General features: G+C 41.0%; 1 protein-coding gene across 1 annotated transcript; it reads right to left on the reverse strand.

Annotated features, from left to right (window-relative positions):
- Positions 1-204: 204 nt before the first annotated feature.
- Positions 205-12,069, reverse strand: aspa (aspartoacylase). The gene is made up of 6 exons (XM_035178562.2): positions 11,404-12,069; positions 7,629-7,824; positions 5,380-5,473; positions 4,127-4,234; positions 1,969-2,078; positions 205-1,382 (listed from the first exon to the last, which is right to left on the reverse strand). Exons 1-6 carry the CDS (start codon positions 11,643-11,645, stop codon positions 1,191-1,193), a joined length of 942 nt encoding a protein of 313 aa, XP_035034453.1. The 5' UTR covers positions 11,646-12,069; the 3' UTR covers positions 205-1,190.
- Between the last annotated feature and the right edge of the window lie 485 nt (positions 12,070-12,554).

Below are 12,554 nucleotides of genomic sequence, written 5' to 3' on the forward strand. Positions count from 1 at the left end.
CTATAAGTGACAGCATAATGAGGGCATCAATGAGCACAATCCTCCAACAGTTAGTGACCTTCTCCTCCAGGTCATTGTGCAGAAGTGAGTCATGACTGGAAAATGTTGATCATAGGTTGTGTGGTGCCCTCTTGTGGCGGCTGGTGCTCCCCTACACGACAAAAACGATCACAGTATGAAGTCTCCATCCACAAACACACAAAGTATAGCACAGTACTATATTTATTGATCGGATCATTTCCACAGGATTTCAAGGACAGTGAGGTGGACTAATCATATAAATTGTGCTACCAAAAATATTGCTGATGAAAATGAATTACTGTAAAGACAACAGCGACACACTTTGAGACAACAAAGACGTGAAGACAGTAGAAAGTACATATGCATACCACGATTCAACGAGTCTATACATCACTTAAAACAAATATACAGTACAAGTATATCAAATTACACACAAATATATTACTATAAAACACTTTTAAAACTGCATCCCACTTTGTATAGAGGAACAGGACATATACCGTTTCTTATCAAAAGTATATTTTTGTTATCCAACACGTATAATCTACAAATTCCACTCTTAATTTGTTGTGCAATTTTCTCAGAAATCTCCATTAAGGCAGTGATAGGACAGCACCACAGATGCAACCACTAGAGTTACAGGTAGGTAGTATCAAAGGCCACAAACACCCTCCGACAGATGTTACAAATATATTTTCAGAAGAAGACAAACAACGACAGTTTTGGGTCAAAGGTTGCAGGTTATGATCCTTGTTGGCCTTCCTGAGCAGTAGTAGGAAACTTAAAGTGTTGTGTAAAGATTCATAATCCATCAGTGATTAGACCTGGTCTTTAATATCATAAAAAAACTTAGCTGATGTAATGTAAATATATTTTTAAATAAGAACCGTATCATAAATACTAACCACAACAATACACCAGTCTTCAGATCAAAGACGTTCACAGTGACTCTTTGCAAAGCCTCCACAGGTTCTCTTTGCATAGTTAATTGTTTTTTCTGATAGTAAATGCATAAAGAAATGAAATCAGTGCGTAAACGTTGGCATCTAGTCATTAAGTGAGGAAAAGTCTGTCAGTTGCTAACAGAACAAAGTGCAAAATCTACACACAGTTTGTTGCCATGGCTACCATATGTGTTCACGAGCACTGTCAGCCGCACAAAGCAGTTTTCATGCTTTTCTGGTGGCACTTGCTACCAAGGTTTCTCGTCTGGTGGTCACAAAGGCCTGTTGTTTTTCATAATAGGCCGCTTCGTTAATAAAAGTGGGATAGACGGTGCCGGAGCCCTGGTAGTGGATGGTCTTCCCGTCAAACGTTTGGAACATCGGGTCACCGGGGTTCAGCGGCTCCCAGTCACCGTCCTGAAACAACAGCAAGCAAGAATACTATATATAGGACTTAAATTGTTTTTTTTACAAAATGCTTCCACACATAAAAACACTAAACACATACAAGTCAAGATAAAATGAGATGAACTTTATTCATCCCATGCCATGAAATAATCCTAGTGATGTTTTAACTAGTGTGTTTCATCTAAATTGTATGAATTTTTTTCTTTACCCTAGAATGGGCCCTTTATATTTAAATACTTTATATTTACATCTGGGGCGGGTCCTCTCTACAGAGGCCGCCATGTTTTGTACAGCAGCCCAAACAAAACACCTTTTCAGTTTTTATGACAACTAAAGGCTACCACAGGTTCTCTTTCATGTTTGGAAGGGGAGGGTGAGATGAGGGGTATTCAGCTGCAATATGCAACTTCACCACTAGATGTCACTAGATTCTACACACTGAACCTTTAACTTGAGTATGTTGCTCAAACAAACAAAAATACATATATATATTGTGACATCAGCTAAGATGTGACTCATATAAACAGGTTCAGCAGGTCAGATATATGGCTGAGACAGACAAGGCTGGTATGAATCAGATTTTTCTAGTTTTTACCTGCAGATTGGGGTGCACCATGGCAATGATGTTCCTGTTGGCATCTCTGGGGTAGTCGATCCTCTCTAAGACCCGGAAAACTTCCACCGTGCAGGGAGGGAACTCCATTCCTAAAAAAAATACACATTTCCAATATTGTACGTATCCTAGAAAATCGTGTACATAAGGATCATGATGAATATATGACATGACATTGTATTTGAGAGATTGGATAGTGTTTGTTGGGATTATGTGGCAGAAGACACACTGAGTTCATCGGAGTTAGAAGACTGAATATTCTATTGAGCATAAAATAATAGATATGAAAGACAATGCCATGGAATTAGTTTTAATAAAATAACACTGAACAAAGGACGAGTAACTCAACACTTTTATTCATGAGACTCCATTTCATGTCAGACTGTAATAGAATTAAAATTCGAGGGGAAATTGAGATTTCTTTGTAGTGTCATAAATGTCAGCTGCTGTATACTGATTCGCCTGCTCCTCCACAGAAGCAAAGAGACGGAAGGTGCATTCAGCAACTAATTGTAATTATGCAAATGTGCACGTTGAAGAGATCATTTCAAGGCCCAATATTCAAGGTAGAAGTTGCTGTGATTCTCTCCATATACAGCACTTAGTATAGAAAACATTGTATTCCCTCCAGTGCTGTGATGTACACAACAAGAACAGATGCAAGAAGAAACTGAGAGTACAAAGACAGTAAAGTGCATGTTATATTAAAGGATGTGTCTTGAAAACAGTAAAATGTTAAAATGGATCCACAATACATATTATAAAATGTGTATGTACAGTTCAGTACCAGATACTGAAAATGGCACAAAACTGAGTAATTTTAGTTACATGTTGATAAAAAATTGTTTTCGTTAAAATACACAATTGGGTTTTAAAAAAATCTAAAACTAAAATTGTTTATAGATTTTATGTGTCATCATTATGTCATAAAAATTATAAACATAATAAATGGCACAGAGTAAAATAATAGTATGAAATATAAAGAAAGACTAATTGTGATTTTTTTTATGTAAATAATGAAAAATCTATATAATATAACAATTTTATGAAAATATAAATACATTTTATAGTATGTTGAACAAATATTGAGGATATTAAAATTATTCATAAGGATGCTGCTGTGAAGTGTCTGCCTCTTCTGACTCATACTTATTTGTGCATATTTGTGTCTAAGTTAATCAGCTAGTAGATTATAAACTGATACATCTATTATCATTTGTTTAAACTAAATATTCATACTCTGGTAATGTTCGTGGAACAAGAAGTGTGACGCTTTCAAAGTGACCTTATTCAAACGCCAGAACTTTAACAGGAAGTTAACAGTAGGCGTTTGGCAGAGCTCGGGCATTTATTAAATAGATGCTCAAATTAGCTTGGTGTGTTCATTGAGTTGTATTGATATGCAAGTGGCAGCATAGAATAAAAAGCACTAATGCTCCAATAGTCACCACAGTTTCCCCACTCATCCATATGATTCTTCTCAATAAGTTGTTCTCCGTCTGCTAAATGAGTTGTTTCTTCACGCCGCTCAGCTTTAGAACCCAGGAACACCCGATTCATTGCCATGCCAAAGCATTAATCAGCACCAGTGTGGCCCAACGACAGAAGATTACAACAGTATTGGCCGCCAGACTCTAACGACATGGAAACTGACCAACTCCCAACAAGCAGGCCATTCAGCGACAGGCCGGTGAGGGGAAACCAACAGGCCGCAGCTCACACTTGGCACACATATGCCTGTTTACGTAAAAAGAGGAAGGAAACGCTGCCTTGGACCTAAACATTGCAAACGCTGTTCCCGGCCTCAGGGAAAAGTTGAGGCAGAGCGGTGGCGTGATGATGAGCCACAGGCACCTGAACGTACGTGCATCTGATGAATCAGGCCAGCGACCATGGACATTTTGTCACAGAATGTTTCTTGACGTGCAGGCTCACTGAGTGTAAACAGCTCATTTTGCACTACATAACAACATTATGAAACATAAGATTTGTAATCTTCCAGTCAAAGTTCTAGAGAAACTGTTTCCTATTTACTGTGCTTCAGTTTTATCTGCTTTGGCATTAATCCTTAAAAATCAGTTGAATGCCATGTACTGAACGTTCAGATGTTGTTAAAGCTGCTGTGGTGTGTCTATCCTACCTTCATTAAACAGTTCGATGAAGTCCAGGGCATGTTTCAGTATCACCCTCATAGCTTCAAAGATGTTACTCCTCAATACACCTTGAGGCTGAGGACCCACCTCCAGACCTGAAATTGAACAATCAGGGAACACAATATTTATACATGTGGAATTATAATCTAACAAGTGCAAGGATGCTTTTAAGGAACATTTAAAATATGTTGTTCATTGTCCACAGGTGATGCGAATGGGGGGGATCAGGGGAGGCACAGGCCCCTGAATCTGATTGGTACTATTGTGAAATACCGTCATCACCGTGGTAAATCAACAGCCTAATTATAGAAAATATAGTTGTTTATTTTATTCAAATGCTCAGTTGAGCTCTGAATACAAAACAATACAAATTAAAAAGTAAAACATAATCATTATTTCAGCTGCTGCTTTCATGCAAGATGTATAGAAAAAATGGAGAAGCCCAACTGATATATTAAAGCCTGGTGAAGTTACGTCAAAAGTAGCCACTTAAGAATCATCCCAAACGGAGCAAACTAAAGTACTTTGCAATAGAAAGCGGCCCGGGTCGCATTTTTCTGTCTGAACCCATCAAAGCCTGAGAGAAAACTAACGGAGCCTGACCTGAACAGTCGTCTTTTCAGTTTTTTCCCCAGAACCCGACTCAAGCCTAATGCAGTTAATATAAGCTGCACTGAGTTTGTGTTACCCTTTCACTCACACATTTTGTAAATGTGCCGTGATGGCAAAAGTTGGAAACACAGGTAACCTGTTCCACCACTTAAAAAACATCATGTCGGTAAATATGAGGAGGTAAACAACACCCGGGCCAAAGCCAGCGTGTGGACAACCAGTGCCAGTGTAGCCTGGTGTCACTCCAAGCATTGTTTACCGCTGACGTACCATACAGGACAAGTAAGAAATGATAAGATATCTGAAGACAGGAAAGGCTTCTCCTCCCCAAACTTGAAAATTGAGAAGGTGATATAAGGTTGGCTTATTATTATTACTAATTATATTATTATCATGTATAAAGTACAGGCCTGGGGCTCCTGGACCAGAGCCTCTGTCAATATGTTAATACTTCTTGGAAATCCAGTCAAACAAGTACATAAAGATGCAAAGACAAGAAGCAAAACCACTATAAAGAAAGACATTTTGTTTTACTCTTTACTGTGTCCCAGCTGTGCCCCCTTCCTTGCCCTCTTTCACCCTCACTACATCGTCGCCACAGAGGTTTGGCATGACTTGAGAGACTCACCAACAGGGTGCTTGGCCACAGAGCGTGAAGTGGAATACTTTAGAAGAGGATGTTCATTCAGCAGAACAAGACAACTCGCTGGAGCGATGGCTTTCTGGAAAATCAAAACAAACAAAAACACAAGATCTCAGCTGCAGATAAAAGGTTAAAAAAGTAGAAGAAGCTTCAAGACAGTCACATGCTGCACACCAGCCAGCTGTCCTGAGCAGACCAACCTGTGAGTGACTGCTCTAACGTTCTGCTCGACAGAATGGAAAATTAAATCTGCAACAGCTCACTTTGTGAACCAATATGATACAGATGATAAACAAACACGGTTGGCGTGTGTATGAATCAAGTGGTGGACTCTCGGAGCTGCCAGTGGAAAACCAGAAAATACACCTTGATGCACAAAAAGCTGTTCAGCAACAAACACTGACAGACTCTGATTCAGGTCTCTGTCATTTAGCAGGTGACTCTTTGTCATAAAGACTGTAACCTGTACGTGGTTCAGTTAAGAGCAGATGTTAAGGATATTTTTCACAGAATTTTGCCTTAAGACAAGGACATGCCTCGTCATGACACAAGCCTTTAAATCATTGACGTCTGAGTTTCTGAACAGAGGACTGATTATCGACACCTAATAGTCAGTGAGTGAGAGAACTCAAAGTTCAGTTCGTTATATGGGCACACGGCCAAGTAATAAGTCATTCAACAACTGACTTTGGTAATGACACACTGAGCCTGTGAGTGTAATGAAGTCAGTCTTCTATCATGTTGTATCTGAGAAGCAGTTTGTGTTTCTGTGCTCCGGTGCTCACAGAAACAGAGTGTGCAGCGTTCGGCTCCTCTTTTGCTTCCTGGTGTTGCTCTGTTTGCCTTTTGTTGCCTATGTTTTCACCTCTGTCCATTTGTTTATTTCTAAGCAAGACAACACAAAAACAATTGGGCGTATTACCGCGAAACTTAGTGGAATGATGTGGTATGGGTTATCACTTTCTTTAAAGGGATAGTTCACCGAAAAATGAAAATTCACTCATTATCTATTCACCACTATGCCGATGGAGGGATGGGTTTAGTGTATGAGTCCACAAAACACTTCAGGAGTCTCAGGGGTAAACAGTGTTGCAGCCTCGGTGACCTCTACTTCAGACGTAATAAAACAACAGAAAGAATCACAACATGCCTCCATACTGCTCGTGTTGTGTCATCCAAGTGTCCACAAGCCCCGACATTCCAATTCCCCTCGAAACAAGGTCATTTACACCAACAAAGTCCACTACCGGACGTGGCGATGCTAGCGAGACGAAGCGATGCGAACGTGCAGCCCGGGAGTTCCCATGGGCGAGAGTGTGTGCGGTCAGGCTATCAGAGGACATTTAGGCTTAAAACATGGTGTAAATGAAGCCGATTCGAGTCAAATATGAATGTCGGTGCTTGCGGACATTTGGATGAAACCCCACGAGCAGTATGGAGGCATGTTATGTTTTTTTTTCTGTTGTTTTTATAGGTCTGAAGAAGGGGTCCCGTTTACTTCAATTGTATTGGATTTGGCTGCAACACTGTTTACCCCTGAGACTCCAAATGTGTTTTGTGGACTCAAACACTTCACCCACCCCTCCATCGGCATAGTGGTGAGTAGATAACGAGTGCATTTTCATTTTTCGGTGAACTATCCCTTTAACATTGCCCTTTTCATAATTTTTCAAGTTTTCCAAGAAATAATTCATGGATCTTGATGAAAAAGAAAGAAAGTTTAAGGAAATGATGTCTCTGAGTGCCCTTCTGGTTGTCATTGGAATAAGTCTTATATACATAGAGAAATAAGTATATGTACCATCTGTAAGGAGGCCCTGAACACTTCTGCGTTTGTAAAACAAAAGTAAATAAAGTTAATAAGGGAGATTAGTGGTTAAAGTGGAAATAACCAGAGATACAGGCATCCCTCTGCAGCAATTGGATGACTGATCCTTCAGATGAGCTTGTTCAACACTAAACAGATCATTCTACTATTTACACAGCTTGACTGAAGCTCTCCAGGGGCTTGAGCTTCTTGAAGTAATGACTCAGAAACAAGTAAGAGGAAACTTTCTCTCACTTTCTCACACAGAAGATATTGAAAAGACTTAAGTCTCTTGACAGACAGTATCTGTTTACGTCAGGTTTGTTTTCAGGACAGCTAATATTCCAGGTGTTCCGCCCTTAATACCTGCAGCACACAGGTGCAATGTTAAAAAACTAAATCCCAGCGTGCTCCTCAGTGCTGTCACCTTGATGTAGTTCATCATCTGCAGATTGAAGTGGTCTTTGGAGCTTTCCAGGATCAGGGTGCAGCCCATGTTGGATGTTGTGTTGTGGAGGTCAAAGATGACATCGTAGGCCTCCGGGCTTCCTTTGGGTCCGAATATCCTGTTGATCTCCTGGGCTCTCTGCACCTCGTAGGGCAAGTCACCTCCTCCGGGGGCACTGCATGTCACACACACACACACACACACACACACACACACACACACACACACACACACACACACACACACACACACACACACACACACACACACACACACACACACACACACACACACACACACACACACACACACACACACACTCATTAGAAAGCAGTCAGGCGTGAGCACATTCACCTCTTATCAGACAATCCGGCTGAAGGAACAATGATGATGAAAGCTGTGAAGCATGTTAATGATTCAACACAAAGAAGTCCATTCATCCTACGTGCCCAGTAACACTTTCACCTCCGTTAACCATAGCGGAAAAACCTCTGTAATCAACAACCTACAAGTTAACACAGCCACTGTGGTGAAAGTATATGGTTTAACTTGTTATTGTAGAGAATCACCATCGACTCTTTGCAGGAACACAAAGGCCGGATTCAGCAGAACAGTGGCCTCCCTTTGTGAGTGTTCAGAAGAAATTTAATCCACTTCTCCAGGCCATGTGTGCACTGAGGGATCTTTGAGGACTTTGTTTTGTCCCCCACAGTAAACCTGTTTTACCAGACAGTCAATTTGAAAAGAGAATGAGAGCTGCCCCTTTTTTTCTCCGAGCTCTTTTCAAAGCATTTGAACATAACCACCAGTCTAGGACATTCTCCAAGCTACTGCAGAACAGCCACCTCTGCTGTGCACATTGTCTCGCCTCCCTCACATTTGCCCTTTAGACCCCGTTTTCAGCAAATATCTGGTATCGTCTGGACATCAGCACACAAGCACAGTGTGAGCTACAGCTGATAGAGTGAACTCCAAAATACTAACTTCCACTGAGAGGAAACAAGGGCTGTAAATGTGTGCAAGATTATTTGAGCTGAAGGAAGTGACACCGTGGGCTGTTTTAAGAAAGAATCTGCAAGTTGTTAATCTTCTTATATGTTGCCTTCAGAAAGGCCAAGCAGTTCATATAAACTGAGGAGTGCCAAGAAGATCTTTAAAAAGAATTAAAAAAACAAACACTGAATGTTTGCACGATGAGGATGGACCGGTACTTTCAGCTTATAGTCACTTCATTGAAATACTGAATCTATCACAAGAATTCCTGTAATAATATTATTAGTACAGTTACTGTTGTTTCAGTATATACTCACCATTGGTGCAAAAAGTATTCAATCATCTTAAAAAAGCCTTTTACTAATCCTAGAATACAACTTTTTGTTACACATGTTGTATGTTAATGTTTTATTTCTGTATTATTTTATTCCCTGGTCTTCTTTGAAAAGTGCTGTATAAATAATCTGTTATTAGTATCATTGTTGTTGTTATTAAGTGAAATGATACCATCACCACACAATAAAAAATACTCCAGTCCAAGTAAAAGTTATGAATCAAGTTTTTTTGTTAAGTAAAATTGTAAAAGCACAATCAAAATGTACTTTTAAGTATACTTATATTACTCATTACCCTTGTTACTATTATTATGGAGACTGGCTACTGTCATGATTTTATCAGTATAACTGGACCGTTACCGTTGTATTTACATATTAAAGTTATGTAATTGGTAAATGTAGTACTACAGTACAGCTACAGTAGTATTTGGTACTCTGATATCTAAGAGGATATCATATTCAGTAAACCGATCATATTTTTACCTTTTTGTCTGCATTTGTCTGTTAGCAGAACAGCACCAAAACTACTCAATCGATTTTCATGAAAGTTTTTGGAGGGGTGAGTTATGGCTGAAGGAAGAACCCTTCATTTTGGTGCAGATCAAGACATTTTCTGAGGGCATTTAACTTTTAATTGATTTAATTGATCCTGATTTCAAAAATCCGACATGTTTAGGGGACTGATATTTATGACTGTGTGCAGTTCGGTGCAGATCCAAATGTAAATCTAGCTCTGTAGAGATTTCATTTGGGGGACTGTTGGGCCCTGGGGGAGGTATGCGCTCTACTGAGTGCCATTCCAGTTGTTGATGTTTTAATACATTAGAATAACTAAGTGAGGTAATTGGTCAAGTTGGTGCTAACTAAACTAAACTACAGTACAGTTTGGTACTTTATTTTAAGAAGATACAAATATTTAGCAAAGTAGTTAGCGAGTACTTGAGCAAATATATGTAGTAACTTTTCATCGATACTCACTGTCCAAAAGTACACACTAAAATAGATACCCATAACATGAGAATCAATTAGACTAAAACATGTTAATAAGACTATAGTAAACAGTAAATGCACACGCACGCACGCACGCACGCGCGCGCGCACACACACTATAATAACCTTGGGAATGTTATGAAGTAATGATTGATTGTGACTATACAGTTGGTGGTGTTGTTATCCACCCACATTGTAGGCTGCTGTGTGTGTGTGTGTGTGTGTGGTTCCTGCACACTGCCTGGTCTTTATGAGCCAGCCTTTGCGTAAGACTTCATTTCCACTATAGCGCACACCAAAGAGGAGGGACAGGACAGTAAAAAAACAAAAAAACAATCGCCTTAAATAATTTGCAGCCCGGTCACGTTCCTCTCACGTTTTTCCCGCTGGCTGACAGTCAGCTGGAGTCTGCGGGCAGGGGGACGCTCTGCTCGGCTCCGATTGGCTGGGGGGTGCGGGGTAAGGGGAGGGGGCTGGGAGGACATGGCCGATGGTAAACACGCACACTGTCCTCTAACTGTGGGACAATAACAGGAGCAGGGACGCTGCTCTGCTGTGGGATATGAAGACGGGAGTGGTCCCATTCACCATTCCACTATAATTGATGTCATCAGCGCCTGTCATCTGTGTGGCTGCCTGTCGTTACACGTCAATTGTGGGACCATATGTTCTCAACACAACCTGTGATGTTCGTTTGTCTGACACATCTCACACTCTCACGCGAGCAATCGTGTCAGTAATGTTATATAACGGCTGTGATTACATTTCCATCACTGTAGATCTTCATGGATCCAAGTCGTGCCACCTTGAATGGACCCCAAAAGGTCATAATAACCAAATGTACATCAACAACAACACAATGTGTGTTATTCCTGAGAGAGATCTGTGAAATCTAATGACAGTCAGTTTGACGGAGCTTCCATTCAGCATGTATGACAACAGGCAGGAACAACGACATCAACACAATGTCACACAACGTGTAGAAACGTCAAACTGGTGTGTCTCTTCTCCTCCAACACAAATACAATGTCAGTCTATTTGATGGAGCTGTTCCATTAGAGAGTTTCCTTTCAGTGTGTATGACAACAGGCAGCGACAACAACAATAGTAACAACAACAACAAAATGTCACACAATGTACAGTCTCTTATCCCCTGCCTCTCAGACCCCAGATCAGTGAAATCTAATGACAGCCAGTTTGATGGAGCTTCCATTAAGCGTGTATGACAACAGGCAGTAACAACAACAACAACACGATATCAAACAATGTGTAGACACGTTACACTGGTGTGTCTCTTCTCCTCCAACACAAATCAGTGAAATCCAACGTCCGTCAGTAGTTCAATGTCTGATGGAGCTTTTCCATGAGAAACTTTACATTCAACATGTATGATAAGAAGAACAGCAGCAGCGGCCCCGTGTCCCGCGGGTGTTTACCTGAGGTTCTCCGGGGTGAAGGCTCGGTTCAGGTCCGTGTCCACGTACCGGGTGCACTTCTCCACGGCCCGCGGGTTGGTGATGAAGGGTTTGGCGTCCACCCTCTTCCTCTGGATCTCGGCGCCGTTCTTCACCCACAGGTTCACGAGCGTCACGCCGGACATCTCGTTGCCGTGCGTGCCGCCGAATATCGCCACCCTCCGGGCCTCGTCGAAGCGCGCGCCGTTGTTGCGGGAGGACATGGTGACGAAGAGGAAGGCGAGAGATGAGAGAGGAGATGAAGAGTGCGGGGTGGAGGTGGAGGTGCTGCCGCTCCCGCTGGAGGAAAACTTTCAGTCGTGGCAGCTTCGCACACTCACGGTTTAAATGCCTGCTGTGGCGGCTGCGCGCTTACGTAACGTGCCCTCTGGCTCGCCGTGCTCAGTCACCGTGCGTGAAACGCGCTGAGTCGGACCCCGCATCTCCACTGAGCGCGTGAACCGTAAAGAACCGTAAAGAACCGTAAAGAACCGTAAGAACCGGGACTCCGAACCAGCTCCCGTTGTTTACCTGTTTACCAAGATGTCAACTACACACTTCCGGCCACATCTTCCAAAAGAAACTGTATTTTTGTTATCAGTTACTTACTGGAGAGGATTTTCAGTAAGTGAAGCTATAGACGACTAGACGCGCCACTTCCGGTTAATACCTTCAAAATAAAACTGAAATGCAATATACATGTACTATCAAAGGAAAATAAAAGGCAACGTGTCTTTTTCAAAAATGATTTTTTTAAATATGTACACGCACATAATCCTGTACTGTGCAGGAGTCATCATCATATTGTATATTTAAATGTAGGAAAATAAAATGCTTTTCTTTCTTCCAAAATATACATTTCTCAATGTGTACACATACATAATCTTGTACTGTGCAGGAGTCCTCATCATATTGTTTATTTAGATGTATGAAAATACAAGTTTTTTCTTCTTTCCAAAACATACATTTCTCAGTACGTGCGGAGACCTCAATATATTTAGATTTAGGAAAATAAAAGGCAACGTGTCTTTTTCCTGAAATATCCATTTCTCAATATGTACACGTACATAATCCTGTATTGTGTGCGAGTTCTCATCATATTGTATATTTAAATGTAGGAAAATAAAAGGCGC

This window comes from Hippoglossus stenolepis, chromosome 15 (genome assembly GCF_022539355.2).
Source record: "Hippoglossus stenolepis isolate QCI-W04-F060 chromosome 15, HSTE1.2, whole genome shotgun sequence".
Taxonomy (NCBI): Eukaryota; Metazoa; Chordata; class Actinopteri; order Pleuronectiformes; family Pleuronectidae; genus Hippoglossus; species Hippoglossus stenolepis.

Excerpts from the sequence above, each read along its gene's own strand:
- aspa (XM_035178562.2), bottom strand. The coding sequence starts at position 11,645 with ATGTCCTCCCGCAACAACGGCGCGCGCTTCGACGAGGCCCGGAGGGTG. Across the intron at positions 5,474-7,628 it reads AGATGATGAACTACATCAAG|AAAGCCATCGCTCCAGCGAG; the intron begins GTGACAGCACTG and ends TTGATTTTCCAG. Across the intron at positions 4,235-5,379 it reads TGTGGCCAAGCACCCTGTTG|GTCTGGAGGTGGGTCCTCAG; the intron begins GTGAGTCTCTCA and ends GTTCAATTTCAG.